This window comes from Sorex araneus, chromosome X, assembly GCF_027595985.1.
Source record: "Sorex araneus isolate mSorAra2 chromosome X, mSorAra2.pri, whole genome shotgun sequence".
Taxonomy (NCBI): Eukaryota; Metazoa; Chordata; class Mammalia; order Eulipotyphla; family Soricidae; genus Sorex; species Sorex araneus.
This window is the reverse complement of record NC_073313.1, coordinates 206,807,340-206,827,962: the sequence shown is the minus strand read 5'-3', so window position 1 is coordinate 206,827,962 and position 20,623 is coordinate 206,807,340. Positions and strand designations below refer to the sequence as shown.

Here is a 20,623-nt window from a genome sequence, read left to right as displayed (position 1 = left end):
CCTCCGTCAAAGGATGAACTCCAACAAAAGACCAGCGTCCCACACTCCCGGTGTTCTTGGCCTGGACCCTTCTCAGCTTGGGAGTCATGTCTAGGCAATGTAATAAAGACCTGGGTGGTAAGTAAGCCAGAGGCTGGTCCTCACAGAGTGAAGACTCTGCAGCCCTGGTCCAGAGCAGACACCAGGCACTCTTCTTTTGCTACCAATGGCTCCCTCTAGTGGCAGAGAGCCCCCATTGCCTTCCTCCCTCCACAGCTCTGCAAAAGGCCGCTCAGGTCACGACTAGCCCTGGAAGGTCAGGAGAGAACAAGACAGAGAGAAACAGGAAACTTGCGGCTGGACGGAGCTGACTAGGACGGAGCCTCTCCAGGCCAAGTCCAGCACTACATTATCACTCTGCTTCAGGCCTGGCGCTGCCAGGCTGTTTACTGGGGACTTGAAGACCAGACAGCACAGTACTCTGCAGTTGACCGCAAGAAGGTGACTCTAGCCAGCACTTAACAGGGTCATATTATCCAAACTGTGAGGTCTGAAGCCTGTGACAGAAAATCACTTCCTAACACCATGCCTGGGCACAAGGAACATTTCTGTGTACCAGGAAGAAAAACAGAGAGGGGATGGGGGCCGGAGAGAAACTGCAAACAATATGGTGCTTAAGGATCAGGGTGGCCAAGGGACTAAGGCAAAGGTCCCCCAGTGAGTAAAAGAGGAAGGGTCATTTGACACTGTGCCTTACATGATCAACAAAACCAAGAATAGCAGGCAAGGGCAGGGGAAGGAAGAGATGGACTAGAAGGGACATATGGACATTGCGGAGGGTCTTGGGCACATTATTGGTAGTGGGGTGTGGTAGCTGTGCACGTGAAAACCACAAATGTTACATGGAAACGATGTGACCTAAACTGTAATTTACAAGACAGTGAGAAATTCCTATGATGGTTCAGGAAGAATACACGCATGAAGTGGACACTCAGTTTACTGCTCCGGTATGTCCTCTGCAGACCCCGAGGAGGACTGATTTGCTTAGTCCTGCGTCTCCAGCAATATGTATTTTCTTTTGTTGATAAAAAAATTAAGCTGCAAGACCTGAGAGCAGATGAAACGCAGAGCAAAATGCAAAATGGTATTTGAGGGCTTCATGTAAGTTCTCCATCATGAGAAGTAGTTATGGAGGCTTCAATGCCACACTCCAAGAAGAATGGCGTGGGCTGACTCAGGAAGCTTAGCAACCATAAAATGGCCATGGAGAATCTGTATTGCAAACCATGATGCCTAAAAGTAGAGACAAAGAAGGAAGGTGCCTACCACAGAGGCAGGGGGTGGGATGGGGAGGCAGGAGGGACACTGGGGACACTGGTGGTGGAAAATGTGCACTGGTGGAGGGATGGGTATTCTATCATTGTATGACTGAAAGTCAATCACGAAAGCTTTGTAACTGTATGTCACGGTGATTATATATATGTATATTATAAAATGGCTGTGGATCAATGATTCAGAATTTCTTCAGAGGGAAAAGTGAATTGGGAAAGAAAGTAAACATTATAATCCATATAAAAATATAGATCATCTCTGAGCTCACAAATGAAATAGAACTTTTAACTATCTCTAACTGGAACTCTGTCCACAGAGAGTGATTGCTCTGTTACTGAAATTGTTCAGAACACCAGGCCAAAATTTACTACCACACACCTTCACTGCCCCCTTAGAATTATGATCTGGCTTGGGGAAACCTCTACAGAGAGACTGAGAGTGTGGCTTTTCACTCTTCAGGAAACTGATTTTGTGTGGTACATGATTTTGTACCCACTGAATATCTTAAATCTGATGGCTGTGAATACACGTTCTTTGACTTACAGAGAAATTTGAATTGGTCTACAGGACACAAACAAAAATATATAAGAGAAATCAGATCCAGTCCTAAAATAAATTTAATGCACATGGTATCTCCTTTTCTATTCCATTTAGTTTAATTTTTAAAAATTAGCATTTGGAGGGGCTTCAGAAAAGAAAGATGCTATCTGATCATTCTCTAATGTTATAAATAGGTGAAGAGAAGGGGTCCCTGGGAGAATTCTTGATCAAATGCTTTGAAGTTAAGGAGAATTTTCAAGGTTTACTTTTTTCAGACTTAATGTAAGTTTACAAAAATGTCTGACATATTAAAAAATTCAGATTACTTGTATAAAATGTCCCAGTTATTTTTAAGAACATTAAAGAAGATAATTGAGGGAAGCCTCAACTTTCACATAAAAATCTTCACCTGTGGACTAGAAGACAACTGCTATAAACATTTGAGCAAGACTATCTGAAGAATGGGCAATGGTGAAACATTTTTTAAAATAAAGAACTCTGGAAGATAATTTTATAGGATTATAAGGTGCAAAGGTAGGTTTTTTTCCCCATGTTCATTTTATATGAGTCCTTTTGAAGATGATCAATTTCCAATGTTTATTAGAAAGTGTTGAGGACATGATGTGCGCAGAAGACTATACTTTGTAAAGCAAATTACAAAGATGAAGGGCTCACACCTAGAAGTTGGTCAGGCTGGATTTGAATCCCATCTCTGCCACTGAAAGCTTTGTATCCTAAGGCAGTTAACTTACTTCTCTGAGCCTTAATTTTTCCATCAGTTAAAATGGGTTTTAATAAAGACTGAATAAAATATACAAAATAAACTCTGGATATTCAATAATATATTTCTTCCTACCTTCCTAGAAAATAGGTTGATTCATTCACACAAAAGTGTCCAAACCTTAGACTTACAGTGTAAACAATAAAAATTCCGTTACCCTGAGTTCCTGATTAAAGAAGACACTGTTTATGTAGCACAAAAAAAAAAAATTACTTGGGAAGCATTCCTTTTCAACATATTATTTGATGACATTTCTCTAGCTACAGAATTGCTGTTTTTATTATTCTGAGATTGAAAATGAATCTTTATTTTAAAAACTAGATTCTGTCATTTTCTGTAATTTTCTTAGTGCTACATTTCCTAATCCTTTTGTCTTAACATTCAAATGTTGGCACATTTGATGAAAGTTGTATGGAGGAAGCTGCAATGAAAGACAAAACTGAACATGATATATTGAACAAGACTCAACAGGGGGCCTGAGAAGTGAAGAGAAAATACTGCTTTGATATTAGCAAGAATAAGCAGGAGGCCAAATGGATGCTTCCAGGCTGCAATCAATAGCTTGTCTAATATGTGAAGCCCAAGTTTCCCCCACAAATGCTTATCCTGATATATCAAGATGAAAACACGTCTTGAGAAATCCTACAAAGGAAATTCAAACATCAAAAGTTCTCCTCACCTAGGGGCCTTTGAACTGCTTCCTATTCATTCTATTTCTTTGTCACTTGTTCTTTCCTATGCTTTCTTTGTTTTTGTTTGTTTGTTTGTTTGTTTGTTTGTTTTGCTTTTTGGGTCACACCCGGTGAAGCACAAGGGTTCTCCTGGCTTTTTTTACATTCAGGAATTACTCCTGGTGGTCCTCAGGGGACCATATGGGATGCTGGGAATTGAATCCGGTTGGCCGTGTGCAAGGCAAACGCCCTACATGCTGTACTATTGCTCCAGCCCCCTTTCTACGCTTTCTTAAAGTTGAACACTGTTTGATACTTGTACACAGAGAGCAACTTTTTTAGAGGAGGGGAATATTCTCCCAGAATATTATAGGCAGCTCCAAGCTAAATGCAGAACCAGAAATGAATGGATACATTATACTCTACAAGATGTGATTGGTCAATAGAGAATAAAGTCTCTCTCTCCCCCTCTCCATCTCTTATACCACACACACACACACACACACACACACACACACACACACACGGCTGTCTTCAACAAAAAAGGAGAACATGCTATTGTAGAAATGATGATACCATGTGAAAAGGTTAATCATAGTCTGGCAATTGCAGCGCTGGATGCAAACCTACTTTTGCTGAGGCTGTGAGTTTCCTTGATTAGAAGCCCTGTTCCCCGCTGGGACCTTCTCCAGTACCAACACATCTTGGTCATGTTCTTTAAGTCTGACTGTATTCGCCTCCACGTCCTGCAAATACAAATTACACCACATACAGATGCTGCCGTTTTTCTCAGACAATGAAAAAAAAAATGCTTCAGAAACTCATTTGGTGCTTTTGATGCTAATTGTTGAGTCTACAAATTAAGATCATTTCCAGAGTCAAGAGCTGCAGTGGTCAGAGAGGCGAACAGATGAGGTCTGAGGCGTGCATTTCTTAAATAAATAAAAAGCACTAAAAAACAAACCCCAAACCTCCCTGCTTTTGTTCCAGCTTCAGAAAAACAGAGTAGTAAGGAATGAGTGTGTGCCCTGGGGGCCCTTTGGGAGAGGGTGGTATAGTGGGAAGATAGGGAAGAAAAGGCACTTATTATTATTTTTTTATGGGGATGCTCCCAAGCAGTGCTCAGGGGCACTGCTCAGTGCTCAGTCTTCTTTTTTTTAATTTTATCGAATCACTGTGAGATAGTTACAAGCTTTCATGTTTGGATTATAATCACACAACACTCAGTCTTACAGTTCAGTACTTGAACCAGCAATGCAGTACTATTGGGGTCAGTGTTCTGGGTCTTCCAAGGCCAACTGGGCACTGCTGGGGCTGGGACATGCAGGGCCAGGGATAGAACTTGGGGCTTAGTGAATGCTAGTATGTAGTTCAGCCTGTTGGGTGATCTCCCTGCTCTCTATAAACAAATCTTTAAAATAAAAGTATGTGGCTAATTTCACATAGCATCAGCAAATTATTTTATTCTGATTTTCCTCTGAGGGCATTTAGTTTTTATAGGAATATCATCCTTTCTTGCTAATCTAAACACTTTATTTAAAAAAGTTCAGTTTGAGGACCAGGAAGATGATGCATAAGGCTATAGTGCATTCCTTGCCTGTGTGAGGCTCAGGTTGGAGCCCTGGAATCACAGTGTCCCCCAAGCTGTGACCTATTAGTAGTCCCTAAGTAATGCCAGGTTGAACAAAATGATCCCACACTCTGATCAATCTTTCTTCTCTTGCTTTTTGGGTCACACCCGGCGATGCAGAGGGGTTACTTCTGGCTCTGCACTCAGGAATTACCACTGGCAATGCTCAGGGGACTATATGTGATGTTGGGAATCGAACCTGGGTTGGCCATGTGCAAGGCAAATGCCCTACCTGCTGTTCTATCACTCCAACCCTCCCTCCTCCCCCGATCAATCTTTAAATCTGTTAGAACCATTTTCCAGGGGTCAGAGGGATAGCACAAGGGTAAGGTGCTTGCCTTAAAGATGGTCCACCTTGACTCAAATCCCTGGCACCATATATGATCCCCTGAACACTCCCAGAAGTGACCCCTGAGCATGGAGCCAGGAATAAGGTCTGAGCACTGCTTGGTATAGTTCCCCAAATCAAAAATGTTTTATTCAACTATTCTGAATATTTTTATAGGTTACACCCATCAATGCAGCTTAATATAATGAAGTAGGGTCTGGAGAGACAGTATAGCAGGTAAGGTGCTTGTTATGCAAGCAGTTTGTCTGGGTTCAATCCCCAGCACTCCATATGGCCCTGTGAGCCCCACCAGGAGTAAGCCCTGTGCACAGAGCCAGTAGTAAGCCCTGAGCACTGCTGGGTGTGGCCTCAAGACAAATAAATGAATATAATAATAAAATGTAATTTTTTAAAATCATCACTTGGTCCCAAATTTAAAGAGATTTCATTGATAAGGAACAAATCTACTTCCATGTGGCATCTTTTCTGTATTACTCAATGTCATTAGTTTTCATTTTACTTGCTTTGCAATGAAATGTTATCAGAAATTTGCCACCAGAGGCATATACTGAAGGGTGGGTGGGTGGGTAGGTATTGATGTTTAGACACAAGGAATGAAGAATGATACTATAATTCACCATCAAACAGTGTCAAGTTGACCAGACAAAATAGAACTGGGCTCGAAACCCTGGCAGTGTTCAGAGAACAACCTGGACAAAGGAGGCGAGCATCATACTGGAATTTCAGCACCCCTGGCCTGCAGGACCTGTCCTGGGCATGGATGGCGGCAGTTCTTCAACCAAAGCTCCTTGTTCCTCAAGCGTCCCCAGCACAGAACCGCTAAGTCAACACTGTATCCCAGTCCTGGCCTCTCTAGTAGCGAAAGGAAATGCAGAAAGTGCCTTGGACTCACCCTCAGGATCCGGTTGAAATCCTCCTTGTCTACTCTTAAGAAATGGCAATTGTCTTCTCGCAAGACGATGGAGGCCGCTCTAGGGGCATCGTTCACCAGCGCTAACTTGCCGAAGTCATCTCCTTCATGCAGGGTGCAGACCACGCCCTGGGGAGCAGAACGAACTCCCTGAGAAGGGGCAGCATCCACCCACCTCTCCCCATCCTTCTCCCCTATGAAAAAAGATGGGCTGCATCCAGGTATGTGGCCCAGGAGGCTGAAGGAGGGCCACGTGGTGAAGTCACAGCATTTTGTTTTTCCTTCAGTGAACAAGTTGATATGCAGACTCATTTTAATGTATCTACTCTCATCCATATACATGAGGGGAGATGAGCTCCCCGAAAGTTCAATAAAAGTGAGTCTAATTAGATAGCCCGTGTGATTTGGGTTGCTATAAAGTCCTTTCTACATAGAGTAACAATGTTGTCTGCAAGTTTAATAGTAGCATAACAATGCTTAATACACAGAGCCACACTAATAAATGAAGCATAATAAAGTTTCAAAAAGGAAAAAAAAACCATACATATATACCTTTCCATAAATGACTACATTCACCGATCCTTTTAGAATAATGTACCAGGAGGTACCTTCTTCTCCCTGGTTAAACACTAGATACAAAAAGATGAAAAGACTTATGACAAGAATAGAAGCACATCAATATAAATTATACCTTATCTAATCGTCGTTTTTAAGGCCCCAGAATTACACATTTATTACAGAAGGAAAAAATTACTAGAAAATACTAACTTATTCAGGTGGAATATTTCTCTACAGAACATGAAGGCAACAGGAGCACAGCTCTATTGGCTCTGCCCTTGAGGACAGGTTTTTACTGGCTACCCATCCACTGGAAATTCCTTTTTTAAAAGGAATACACTCCCCCTACAATTCATCAAGACATATTATGCTTAGAAAATAGTTTTAAAGAGTCATATGGTCAGCACTGTGAGGTTTGAAAGCATGTAAAATCACTGTTTAATGCCCAAAGGCAACAGAAACAGAGAACTGGCCTTCAGTGGGAAGCTTATCAGAGGGGAGGGATGAGAGAGAGGAGGGTGGCGGAGGGAGGAACATTGGGATGGTGCTGGACAGAAGAGGACACTCTGGGCAAGGGTGTGCTGTGCACAAAATCCTACCATTAACAGGACTGTAAAATACAGTGCCAGAAATTCAAATTCGAATCACTGTTTATGAATATATAGCTACAATTAAAAAAATGGTTGGAATTACAGCCACTACATGTAGGGTAAGAGTTACTTTGGAGTGGGGGAGGAAGGAGATCACAGTGAGATAAGGGCCCTTAACTGTATACATAATTTGATTCTTTAGAAAATATGAAAAAAACATGGCAATGCTAGATAAAATGAAAGTTATTTAATAACCTCTTTTTATTTGACATAATGAAGTTTTATATGAAAATTAAACTGATCAAATTTGAATAAAAAACTGAAAAAGTTGAAAAAAGTCATAAAAGTTTGAAAATTTATGAAAATGAAACTTCAAAAGGGTGGTCTTACCAAAATAAATATTCAATGTTGAAAACCCCACATTTGATAAATGGAAGTAAAACTTCTTGAAATAGAATTTATTTAATTTATTCGGAAGTGGGGGTCTGGGTCACATCTGGGAATAAGCTGTGCTCAGGGCTTATTCCTGGCTCTAAGCTCAGGGGTCACTCCTGGCGGTACTCAGGGGGCCAAATGTGGTGCTAGGGATCTAACTGGGCTGGTTCTGCCTTAATCCTAGTACTATCTCTCTGACCCCCAAATATAATTTTTGTGAGTCTTTTGTTTTTAAAATTCATGTTTCTTCCTTATTTGACTAACACGAGATAGCCTGAATTTCGTATTAACAGGTGCCCGATAAGGCACAGTCTGTGTGTCACTGGAATGAGGAGACGCCAGTTTAAATGGAGAGAGCGTTTTTCCTTACTGCAGAGCCTCTGAGAACCTTTGGTGCTGATGGAGCTTATGATTCTCTAAGCAGGTTTGGAGAAAGCCACCTCTCCTGACCTGAGAAGACCAGGAATTTTGGGTGTCAGGGAGGATTTTGCAGGACTCATGGGAAATAGCATCCTAGATCATTTCTCCCCCAACCCCCTTCATTTCTCACTATTTTTTCAAATTCTTGCTTCTAATTGAAACCACAGAACCAGATGGTCTCATGGATTTGGGAGCTAGCCTCTGGGGGAGAACTGTGTAAGTATGGGGAGGGCCAATGAAATTCTCTCAGGCATACAGCTAAGAGTGGACGTGAGACAAGAAAAACAAAGCAGAAAAGTTGATTGTTCTAGTTGTGACCTCAAGAGGCAGATTGGCTCTTCCAAAGGCACATGGTAAGGGAGGTTACTGCAAACATGTCCTGCCAAGGCTGTGTCTGAGAAGCAGACCCTCCCTGAATCCCCTTTATTTATTTATTTATTTATTTATTTATTGCTTTTTGGGTCACACCTGGCGATGCACAGGGGTTACTCCTGGTTTTGCACTCAGGAATTACTCCTGGCGGTGCTTAGGGTACCATATGGGATGCTGGGAATCAAACCCGGGTCAGCCGCATGCAAGGCAAATGCCCTATCCACTGTGCTATCACTCCAGCCCCCCCACCACTGAGTCCCCTTTAAATATCACCTTGGAAGAACAAAAACAAAAAAAGAAAACAAAACCAAATTCTAGAGGCCAGAGAGATAATACAGTGGCTAGGGTGCTTGCCTTGCACATGGCTGAACCGGGTTCAATTCCTGGCACCATATATGGTTCCCAGAGCAACTCCAGAGATCATTCCTGAACTCAAACTCGGAGCCAAAAATAAGCCCGGAACACTGGCAGGTGTGACCCCAAGGCCCCAATAGCAAAACTACATACCACCTTGTACCTGTCAGGCAGGTGCCAGAAGGAAAACTCAGGCTGGCAACTGCCCACACGCAGATACTAGAAAACAATGGTGCTGTCCACACCTACCACTGTGTCTATAATGGTTATAGGCCCAGAAACACACATGTATGCCAGGAGGTTAGACTGCAGCCAGGGGAGGGGAGTGTTAGTGGTCAGACTCCCGAGGAGGCCTATAAGCTTGCAGGGGGAGCCCGACCCCCATCCCCATCACAGGGGGTGATGCCACATTTCAGCAAGTTCACTCACACACGGTGCCTCCTTTGGCGTGAGACTCGAAGATGAGGACTCCGGCTAACTCTCGCTTCACCTAGGAGAAAAAAAGGGATGGATTCAAAAGCCAGACTGGCATGAAGAGCAGGGATGGGTCCTTTTGGGCAGCAGGGCACCTGCCTGCCCCCACCCTGGCTGTCTCCTCCACCTGTTTCTCTGCTCAGGGGGCACCATGTCCACGAGACCTGCTGTGAGATTCTGAATGCTCTGACAACAGCTGAGGGACAGGCGGCTGCCCCAGGGACAGTTTAGACCACCGCATCCCCTGCTAGTGTGGGACCCTGCTACTTTCCCCACCTCTCTTTCACCATGGGGGAACACATGGAAAGGTGAGGAAATGCAAGGCCTAGAAGCTGAATGTCGCAACTCAAGTGTGTGAGCAGATTTCTACTTGCAGATAGTGATTTAAAAACAATGCAACTCTGTGGGAAGGGAAGGGACCCTCATCCACTGCTAGTGGGAATGTGAACTGGTTCCACCCTTTTGTAAAGCACTATGGACACTTCAAAAAAAAAAAGAAAAAGAAAAAAAGAACTGAGCTTTCATCTGACCTTCTAGCAATTCCACCAAGAACTCTATTCAGGAGATACTGGTGCTCCTATGTTCACTGCAGTACTATTCACAATTAGTCAGAATCTGTAAATGACCCAATGTCAAGAACAGATGACTGGATAAAGAAACTGAGGTACATATATATCAGGGATACTACTCAGATATGAGACAAAAAAGTGAATTATGCAATTTGCTGTTATGTAGATGGATCTGGAGAGTATCATGAGGAGCAAAGTCGGACAGAAGGACAAAATGACCTCTCTCATATGTGGGATGTAAAAAAAGCAATGCAAGGGACTAACAATGGTCAAAGGCAGCAGAACCCGTGAACTGGTCCACAGAACTGAGCTTACCATGGCAGGGAGCGGGTGGGGGCTGTAGGGGTCCCTGAGACCCTGGTGGAGTTTGTGTGTGTGTTGGGGAGGCAGCAGTGGGGGAGACTGGGTAATTTTAGAATGCTGTATGCAAGAAATCATTATCATTATCGACACTATCAAACTATCAATATCAACTGTGTCATAAGCTATGGTGCCTTAAATATTTAAATAGTAAATATTTTAAGATATGCAAATCATTATCTTAAAATGATACCTCTTTTACCTAAGAGCCAATCACCGAAAATATCCTGCAGAGATTTGAGGGGGATGAGGAAACTGCGCTCACCTTCCCTGCCCCCTCCATGATGGGGCTCCTGCATTGGCTAGGGGTATGCGAGACCCTCAGACATGCACCTGAGGATGGCAGGGCAAGGCTGGTGTTGGGGAATGGGGGCTGGCCCCCAGGCCTGTCATTCTGGCATACTGAGCTGGCCCTGATGGGCTTGAAGGGGGAAAGGTTTGTGCCCTTTCTGCTTAGGGTCATGGCAAATGCCATTGTGGTGCCCACAGTGGAGGTGCGAAGTTACCTCCCCGAGCAAGGAAATGGGCAGTGATCCAGGGGACAGCATGACACTGTTGGAACAAGAGTAAAGGGCAAATCAAGCATGTATGGGCCAGGGGCCGATCCAGCATGAGAACATGGAAACAACTCTTCTGCCTTGTCCTCTATATGATTGCCACTACCGGGGATTACCAGCATACGAAGGACCTGGGTTACCTAGGAATAATATTCTGAGGCTCCTCCCATGGAAGGAGGCATTTCTGCTCCTATTCATTAAGAAGCCAAATTTCTGTCCATTGCCTCACTGAATATCTAGTAAGGACATTTAGGCTCAGTGTTAGATGTTGCCATTGGTGCTTTTCTTTTCCTTTTAAAAAATGTTACTAAGAAAAATTTCAAGAACATAAAAATGTGAACCTGAGTTATCGGTTATCAATTTTGGTTAAACTCATTTTAGCTATATTGTTATTTGGCTAAAATAATAATACTATTGTTTATGTTTTATTTTAAAAATTTTATTTATTTTGTTTAGCTAAAATAATAATAGGTAATGTGTTTACAAGAACAGGAATGTTGATGGTATTGACAGTCACTCCCCCCATGCCACCAAAGTGCCTAAGACCCTCCAACACTGTCACTACATCCCATCTTGTCCTCCTCTTCCTTCTTTCATCCCTTTCCCCATTTATTTGGTAAACTAAATTTCCTAATCAAAGGCTAAAGTCTTGCTGTTGTTCATTAGTGATTATTCCCTTGTTTTGCTCCCTGTCTACCACAAATCAGTGACACCATCTGGTAGCTGTCCTTATCCCTCTGACTTACTTCACTTGACATGATGCCTTCCAATTCCATCAAAGTTGCAGTGAATTGCATTGAGTCCACCTTTTCTTATAGCTTCATAGTATTCTGTTGTGCATATAGATTGGTAATTTCTCTTTTTAACTTTAAAATTTTTATTTAGGCACTGTGGCTTACAAACAGGTTTATGCAGGAGTTCATGCATAAAACATCCCACTCTCCACCAGAGTGTGCCCCCAGCCATCATATTCTACCCCCCACTACGCCCTCGCCCTCCCGCTGTGGTCTGCTTCCTACTGAAGACTTTCACTTTCTGTTGCCTCTGGGATCCATTATTTCCCTCCTATGTTTCCTAATATTCCACATATGAGAGATCTATGTCTGTCCCTCTCTTTTTTGGCTAACTTCACTCAGCATGATACTCTCCACATCTATCCTCAAAGCAACAAACTACCTTTTCTTAAAACCCAGTGGTATTCTGTCATGTCTACGTATGATACTTTCTTTATCAATCATCTGTTCTTTGACACTTAGGATATATCCAGATTTGAGCTACTGTGAATGGTGCTGCAATGAACAGAGGAGTGCAAACGTCTTTTTTGAATAGAGTTTTTGGCCCCTTGGGGTAGACGCCCAGAAGTGGAATTGCTGGATCCTACAGAAGCTCCATTTTCACTTTTTAAAGGAGTGTCCATATTGTTTTTTGAAAAGGCTGGACCAGTTGACCACCTCGGCAGCAGTGGTTGTAGGCCCCTTATCTTCCACATCCATGATATTGGGTAGGGCCTGTGCCCTACATATCTGAACCAAGGTTCCCTGGAACCTCTGCCTACTTTGTCATTCAGGTAGCAAACCAGGTTTCTGGGGGTGAGGAAGGGTCACTGTGACTTTTCTTCTCTCTCTCTGGTGTGGGAGTTTGGGAAGGTATCAGAGCCTTGCCGAGGTCCTGACTTGTAGGATAACATAGCCTCAGGTAGCTTAGGTTTATTGGGTTACTCCCGTTGCAGTAGCTTCTTTCTTAGTGTTCTGTTGACTTGTAAATATTGTTTTTCTCTTCTCCTTGAGTCCTTTGCGTAGTTTATTCAGAGCAATGTCCTTTTTTGTATGGACACAGGAAGACTTAGCAAATATTATGCTTTTGTAACTTGGGACTTAATTGGCTTCGAATATTATTCATTCCCAGGCATCTTCTTTCTCCACTTAAGCCTCAGTTGCCCTCAGTTCCTAGCACCCCAAAAGCAGGGTCCCAACAAGAGACGGGATGGATCCAGGGCAAGCAGTCAGTTATGTGCTACCCTGGCATCGAGATGGGCCTGGCCAAAGTGCCTAATTCTTAACTATAAGTTAAGAGCTTGATCATAGACAAATGCTGTCAACAAATGCTGTCATGATCCGAAAGTAATGACGAGACTAGGACCCTGCTAAGGATAGGAAAGACTGATCTGGCCTGAGCACTGTAGTCTGAGATCGAGATGGCCCCAGGAGAGCAATTCTATAAGCTTTAATGCATTTCTTATTGTGTCCATACAAAATGATTAATATTGTGAATGCTTTTTTGTTTGCTGGTTGAGGAGAAGAGAAACACACTCATGGGACTCCGCCCTTGGGTGGATCCTCCTGCTGAAAGAGAATCAGTCCTAGGAGAAGCATCCCCTGAGGGAAAGGAACCTTAGCCCTATTGATTGTGACCACATCTATGTGTAAGTCCCAACCCCCTCATGCTGGGGGGATTTAACTAAGCTTTGAGAGTGGGTTGGGGGCTAGATCTAGAGATCCAGAGAGAGATTAAGAACCGGGAGAGAAGCAGAGAGAAAATGAAATAAACTGATCAAGCAACCAGTTTGGCCTTCTTCCTTCCACCGCCTGCCCTTGACCAACAGCCACACACAACGGTTCCAGAGCACCGAACGCGGCGGTGAGACAGAGCCGCCCGGAGAGCCCGCAAATGCACACGCCCTTCGGTGAGCCTTAGTTATTCACACTGACTTTCTTGTCCATGCCTATGTGCTCCAAGCTTTGTATCTGCAAAGCTGAATCACCAGTTCCATCACTACTCACATCATAAAGCTTTAGGATTTAGGGCTCATGGCAACTTCTCTACTATGTGATGATACCTGAGCCCTAGCCAGAGCTGGTTGTTAAGAACACCATCCTTAGCAGAACCTGAAAGGCAGTCTGAGTGATGCAGAATTGGGCAGCCCCCCCGCCCCCAATGCCCTCATATTCTCCTCCAGTCCCAAGAGTTCATTTAATTGAGTGCCCTGTGAGCGCAATGTAAGAGACAACTTACTGTGGTAGAAAGGTGGGATAAGGCTTTGATGTGAAGGAGCTCTTCATAGATAATCTCCAGGTCATCTAGAGTTCTCTGGCCAGGACTATTAAAAAAAAAAAAAGTACAAGGAAATAATGAGAACATCTAGAAGCTCAAAGATTAAAAAAAAAAAAAGGTTTAGAGATCAGTAACATGTTGAGGGATTTCTTGAGAGGTCCCTTAAAGTGATACTGGCTGAGGGAAAGATTATGCCTTTATTATTATTATTTTTTTTTTTGCAATGGGAAACCCTTTTGGGCAGGGGCTGGGCCATACCTGGGTGTTGAGGGGAAATGCTGTGCAGGGATCAGATCCTGGGCCTTGCCTGTGCCAGGAAGCTGCTGCTATGTCCCTAGCCCCTCAAAAGGATTGTGTGTGTGTGTGTGTGTGTGTGTGTGTGTGTGTGTGTGTGTGTGTATGTCTCGGGGACTAGAGTGATAGCACAGCGGGTAGGGCACTTGCCTTGCATGCGGCTGACCCATGTTTGATTCCTCCATCCCTCTCAGAGAGCCTGGCAAGCTACCCATGGCATATTCGATATGCCCAAAACAGTAACAGCAAGTCTCGAGACATTACTGGTGTCCGATCAAGCAAATTGATGAACTATGGGATAACAGTGACAGTGACAGCATATATCTCAGAGCGCCCAGGAAACTACTGAGTATCCTGCCCGCACGGCAGAGCCTGGCAAGATACCTGTGGTGTATTCGATATGCCAAAAACAGTAACAAGTCTCACAATGGAGACATTACTGGTGCCTGATTGAGCAAATCAATGAATAACGGGAATGACAGTGCTACAGTGCATGTCTGTACATGTAGTTCTGCAAAGAACCCAGGGCCACACATATGTGAGGCATGTATTCTGCCCTGGAGTCATGCCTAGACCCCTCTAAGGGATTGCTGAAATGAATGATATCAAAGGGATTTCTTGATGGAAAAACAAAGAAGATATTTATTGTGCAGTGAACAGTCCCGTCCAGTGCCAGGAGGAAGAGCATCTATCTCTGCTCACATTAGAGTTGGCGGACTCAGCCCCTGCTCTGTAAGGCCAGCATTTCCCAGATGATGCATGCTGGAAGGATCCAGGGGGTGGTGGTAGTCCCAGCACAACTGAGGATGTAATAGGTTAATTAGGGTACTACAATATTTATATTAATTAAACCATATTCAAGTGTGAGCCAATAGTGGTACATGCCAGAATCAATGTGTTAAAGAAGAAATATATTTCGGGAGTGAGGGTAATGGTTGTGGGGAGGGGGTAGGAAATGATGAGTGGAAGAGGAGGGAAGTAAACCAAATGAATTTGGGAACCTCTGTTGTAGACATCAGTCCTAAAATTGCTTTTCAATATGGCCTCAATCAATATCAGCAAAACTTATCTTTCAACAACACTAGACAAAATGGATTGAATTAAATTCTTTGAGATCCTGAGTGATACTTTTGCTTTCCAAAGTATTAGTGCTGCTTCACCACTGCTTTGGCTTTGACCAGAGGACTGTAAGTAGGTGAGGGCACGAGATGAGCGGAAGCAAAAAGTGGCAAAGAGGCATAACTGATTAGGAAGTGCAGAAACAAAGAAAGAGCTTGATCCCATTTCCCAAACTCTGCCCTGTGGCCAATTACAGTTTCACCCAACGTTCAACTCATACGATGTAAATGATAAACCAGTTCACAACAGTCTGCCTTTAAGGATGGGGTATGGGGATGTTAAGGATGTGCTGGGTTTCGAGGGTGGAGTGGATTACTAATTATCTTGCCTGTCTATAATGATTTGGGAACTAGTACTATTGACTTATGTCAATGGAGGACTGGAGTGATAGCACAGTGGGTAGGGCATTGCCTTGCACGCGGCCCACCTAGGTTCAATTCCTTCTTCCCTCTCGGAAAGCCTTGCAAGCTACTGAGAGTATTCCCACCCGCATGGCAGAGCCTGGCAAGCTACCCATGGCATATTCGATATGCTAAAAACAGTAACAGCAAATCTCACAATGGAAAAGTTACTGGTGCCCGCTCGAGCAAATTAATGAACATCAAGACGACAGTGCTACAGTGCTGTGTCAATGGAAACAGCTCTTATTGGTCAGTAATTTGGGTTTTCTATTGCTCTCTGCAGTGTAAGGAGCCCTGACTAATACACCCTTTAAACTTACATACACACGGCTGCTAATTCTGAAAGGGTTAGGAAGCTGAACCCCCACAGGCAGGGCACTCTCTTCACTCAGGAAGTGCTAGTGTCCTGAGCGTTACAGATCACAGACCCCTGAACCTACAAAACCTCAACTATGAGTGGTATGACTCAATGTTACTGTATGTCGAGAAAGCAAATCTGAATGAGCGACTGACAGTGTTCAACCCTACATCACACTGTATCTTCATTTGGGGGAGGGGGTGAACCACATCCTGTGGTGCTCAGGGATCACAACTGGCAGGGCTCTGGAGACCCTGCGTGCTGTAGGCGCTTGAACTGGGGTCCGCTGCATGTAAGACCAATACCCTCTGTACTCCCTCTTTCTCGCCTATGACATCATATTTTATTTATTTTCTGGTTTTGTTTGTTTGTTTTGGTTTCAAGGCCACACGACCTGGTTCTCAGGGCTTATTCCAGACTCTGTGCTCAGAGGACTTTACTCAAACCAGGGATCAAACCAGGGTCATTACATGCAAGGGAAGCACCTTACCCCTGAATTATCTCTCTGTCCCAGGATATTATATTATATTATTTATTTTATTTTTTGCCTTTTGGGTCACATCTGGCAATGTACAGGGGTTACTCCTGGTTCATGCACTCAGGAATTGCTCCTGGTGGTGCTTGGGGGACCATATGGGATGCTGGGAATTGAACTCGGGTTGGCCGTGTGCCAGGCATACACCCTACCCGCTGTGCTATCACTCCAGCCTCTATTATATTTTTTAAAAGTTTTCCTTGGCTAAATAAATTTGGAGAGTGTGAGTGTGCTGAATGGGACACTGGATTTGGAGTCCAAAGACCAAGTGTCAACCTGAGGATGAGTATTCACTGGCCACATGACCTTGGAGCCACACTGCCCTCACTACAAGGGAGACAGTGCTGCCTTGAGAGACAGAGGGGAACATTCAAGGAACAGTGACTGTGAATATAGACACCCAGGCACTTTACTTGTAGAAGTGAGAAAAAAAAAACTCAGCAAAATTCTACTCAACACACAAACCCTTGTGTGAGAAAAAATTCACAAAAAATCTGACCTTTGGTCCATGCAGACTGCCTCTGAAACAGAATCAATATTTAGCTAAGTACTGCGAGCAATCAAAATGGAAATTGATGTGCTGGCAAAACTGGACAGCTAAATGCAAAAAAAAAAAGGGTTTAGATCTCCACCAATCACCATGTACAAAATTCAGATCAAAATGGATTAAAGACCTCAACATCAGACCAGAATCCCTAAGGTACATTGAAGGCAAGGCCAGCAAAACCCTCGATGACACTGAAGCCAAAGGTATCCTCAAAGATGACACGCCACTGGCCAAGCAAGTGAAAACAGAGATAAATAAATGGGACTATCTCAAACTAAGAAGCTTCTGCACCTCAAAAGAAACAGTGACCAAAATATAAAGACAATCTATAGAATGGGAAAGGATATTTACGCAGTACCCATTCGATAAAGGGTTGATATCAAGGATATACAATGCACTGGTTGAACTCCACAAGAAGAAAACTGCTGACCCAATCAAAACATGGGGTGATGAAATGAACAGAAACTTTCCCAAAGAAGAAATCCGAATGGCTGAGAGGCACATGAGAAAATGTTCAACATCACTAATCATCAGAGAGATGCAGATCAAAACAACAATGAAATATCATCTCACACCACAGAGACTGGCCCACATCCCCAAAACAAAAGCAACTGGTGTTGGCGTGGATGTGGGGAGAAAGGGACTCTCCTTCACTGCTGGTGGGAATGCTGACTGGTTCAGCCCTTTTGGAAAACAATATGGACGATCCTCAAAAAATTAGAAATTGAGCTTCCATTTGACCCAGCAATACCACTCCTGGGAATATATCCCAGAGAGGCAAAAAAGGTATAGTAGAAATGACATCTGCATTTCTATGTTCATTGCAGCACTGTTTACAATAGCCACAATCTGGAAAAAACCAGAGTGCCCAAAAACAGATGACTGGTTAAAGAAACTTTGGTACATCTACACAATGGAATACTATGCAGCTGTCAGAAAAGATGAAGTCATGAAATTTGCATATAAGTGGATCAACATGGAAAGTACCATGTTGAGTGAAATGAGTCAGAAAGAAAGAGACAGGCATAGAAAGATTGCACTCATATGTGGAATATAAAGTAGCATAGAGGTACAAGCTTGCAATGATGCAATTTCTAGCAGAAATTTCTCTGGACTTAGTTACTAAAATACTAAATTACAGAAATCCAAAACCGTGTGGCTGTTATTGTGGCCACTCGACCTCAAATCTCTTCATTTTCAGCAATGGAAAACAAATTATCAAATGCTTCCTTTTCAGCAGGTCCAAATTTGGGGGGAGAAACTCCAAACAATAATAGTGAGTTTTTTGTTGAAGTATTGAATGTAATCAAAGCAAAGTGAAATGTTTAGTTACACAGGCGGGGTGGGAGGCTGGGGAGGTGGGGGGGTCAGGGGGAGGTATACTGTAATTCTTGGTGGTGGAATATGTGCACTGGTGAAGGGATGGGTGTTCGAGGGTTGTATAACTGAGACTTAAACCTGAAAGCTTTGTAACTTTCCACATGGTGATTCAATAAAAAAATAAATTTAAAAAATGGAAATTGAAAATATTCTAAAGCAGTGACTTAGGATGAAATAATTCTGCAACCATATGATGCTATGGAGCACAGCCCCGACTGCTTGGAGGTGAATTTGGAGGGAAAAGACTCTTTCCATACTCAACCTCTCACTCCCTCCAGGATAGTTCTATCCTGAGCCATGAATGAAGAGGGTGAAGTGCTTCTTCCACAGCACCGACAGAGGCCAGAGGCGGCAGCTCCTCATTCCGACTAAGCAGACAGATGGGCACTCGATCCACACCCCGGGAGTTGCCAAGGTTCACTGCCGAAGTACACAACTGGATACCAATCTAGTGCTTACCGGGGGAACTTTGAAAGTAGGGGACCCCCAAAGACACCAGAGAAATAGCGTGGGCCACTGCGGTGTGGAGGATGCCAGGCCTTCTTAGCAAGGGGCTTAATTCCCTACTTGACTTAGATGTAGGGGTTTTGAAAAGGGAACCGCTATGGATTTAAAAGTCAATGGCATCACCTCGTATGCTGTCTGTTGCTAAATCTAGGAGCCCAGGACGGGGAAATCTCAGGTTGGCTTAATAGGATTAGGGCTCTGCACTCAAGGAGTGCCCTGCTGTGCCCATGACTTGACATTTACTGCAAAGAGCCTGGACACTCCCAACAGCTTGGCGAGAAGAGAAAACTGTCTCGCTCTCACCTTCCTGGGGAGGGAAGCCCGAGGAAGGAGAACTCCATTGAGAAAAGAAAAAGGTTAGCATTTAGCCTGAAAATTTTGATAGGCTCAAAGTGCAAATGTTTTGAGTGGATTGTTTTTGTGTTTAGAAGTATATGCAGATTAAAACAACAATAATAGCAACAATAACAAAATTTAGAATCATGACTCTCTTTATATTTCAAACCATTACATCTCACCCAGTTCTCACACAATGAAGACTTGTCAGAGCCTCGATGCAGTAAATTCAAGTCATTGTGGTGCAAGGCTGTTGCTTTGAGCCAATGAGTCTGGGGATTGGCCCCCAAGTGTGGGAGGGGACAGGTAAGATTGTGGCACCCAAGCTATCTTGGAACAGACTCAACAGCATCTGCCCCACACCACTGAGTTTTTCCAGAAGCTTCTTTCCCTGGATGCTGTTCTTCTGGCTCTCTGTCTGCTTTCCTTAACATTTCTTCCCTATTTTTTGGGGGTCTACTGTTCTTTGTGGGAGGAGCACCCCAGCACTGAACCCTCCCCCTCAGCCTGGGCTAACATGCCATGCCTAAGGATGGGACTCAGGGCCTCAAGCTGCAAAGGACGTGCTGCAGACCTTTCTCACTGATGGAATTATGTTATGCTCCAGGGCTCTGCTTTCACCTCTTTTCTCACCTCAGTCTCCCTCTCTCCCTTATTGATAAACTCCACTTGCCGAACGCCGAGGCTGAAATCTTTACCTCCAAACACATCTCTGTCCTGAGCTCCAACAGCTACCTGGCCATCTCTTCTCAGAAAACTCACCATGGTTTCAATCTGCCTGGATGAGTTCCTCATCATCACACAAGGCTCTCCAAATGCAGATCTCAGTCTACCTATCCACACACTTTTGTTGCCCCTCTCCCTCACCCCCCACCCCCATCCCAGCACACCTTCACAACCTCACTCTCAGCCACAGCCACACCAGATGTCTTCCCAGGCCTCAAACATATTATGCTTCTGCATGCTTCCAAGACATATCTCATGTTCTCCCTTTGTCTAGGATATTTTTCTTCTGCCCAAAGAGATGCTACCCCTCCTAGGTAAAACTGGTTCTCCAAACTTTCATTCTTCCATGACCCAGGGCTCTTTTGCCACTGGTAATGACAACACGCCACGAAGAATGTTATTTGCTCAGGGTCTGGAGCGATAGTAAAGCAGGTAAGGTGTTTGCTTTGCATGTGGCTGACGCAGGTTCAATTCTTGGTTTCGCGTAA

General features: G+C 43.8%; 1 protein-coding gene across 2 annotated transcripts in view; it reads right to left on the bottom strand.

The window, feature by feature from the left end:
- RAPGEF4 (Rap guanine nucleotide exchange factor 4) overlaps nucleotides 1–20,623 on the bottom strand; it is a 338,326-nt gene that overhangs the window by 65,054 nt on the left and 252,649 nt on the right. For both annotated transcript variants that reach the window (XM_004601156.3, XM_004601157.3), the window contains 5 exons: nucleotides 13,894–13,978; nucleotides 9,351–9,411; nucleotides 6,745–6,821; nucleotides 6,175–6,321; nucleotides 3,934–4,049 (listed from right to left, as the gene is read on the bottom strand). In XM_004601156.3, the coding sequence (XP_004601213.1) occupies nucleotides 3,934–4,049; nucleotides 6,175–6,321; nucleotides 6,745–6,821; nucleotides 9,351–9,411; nucleotides 13,894–13,978 (486 nt within the window). The remainder of the gene's footprint in view (nucleotides 1–3,933; nucleotides 4,050–6,174; nucleotides 6,322–6,744; nucleotides 6,822–9,350; nucleotides 9,412–13,893; nucleotides 13,979–20,623) is intronic.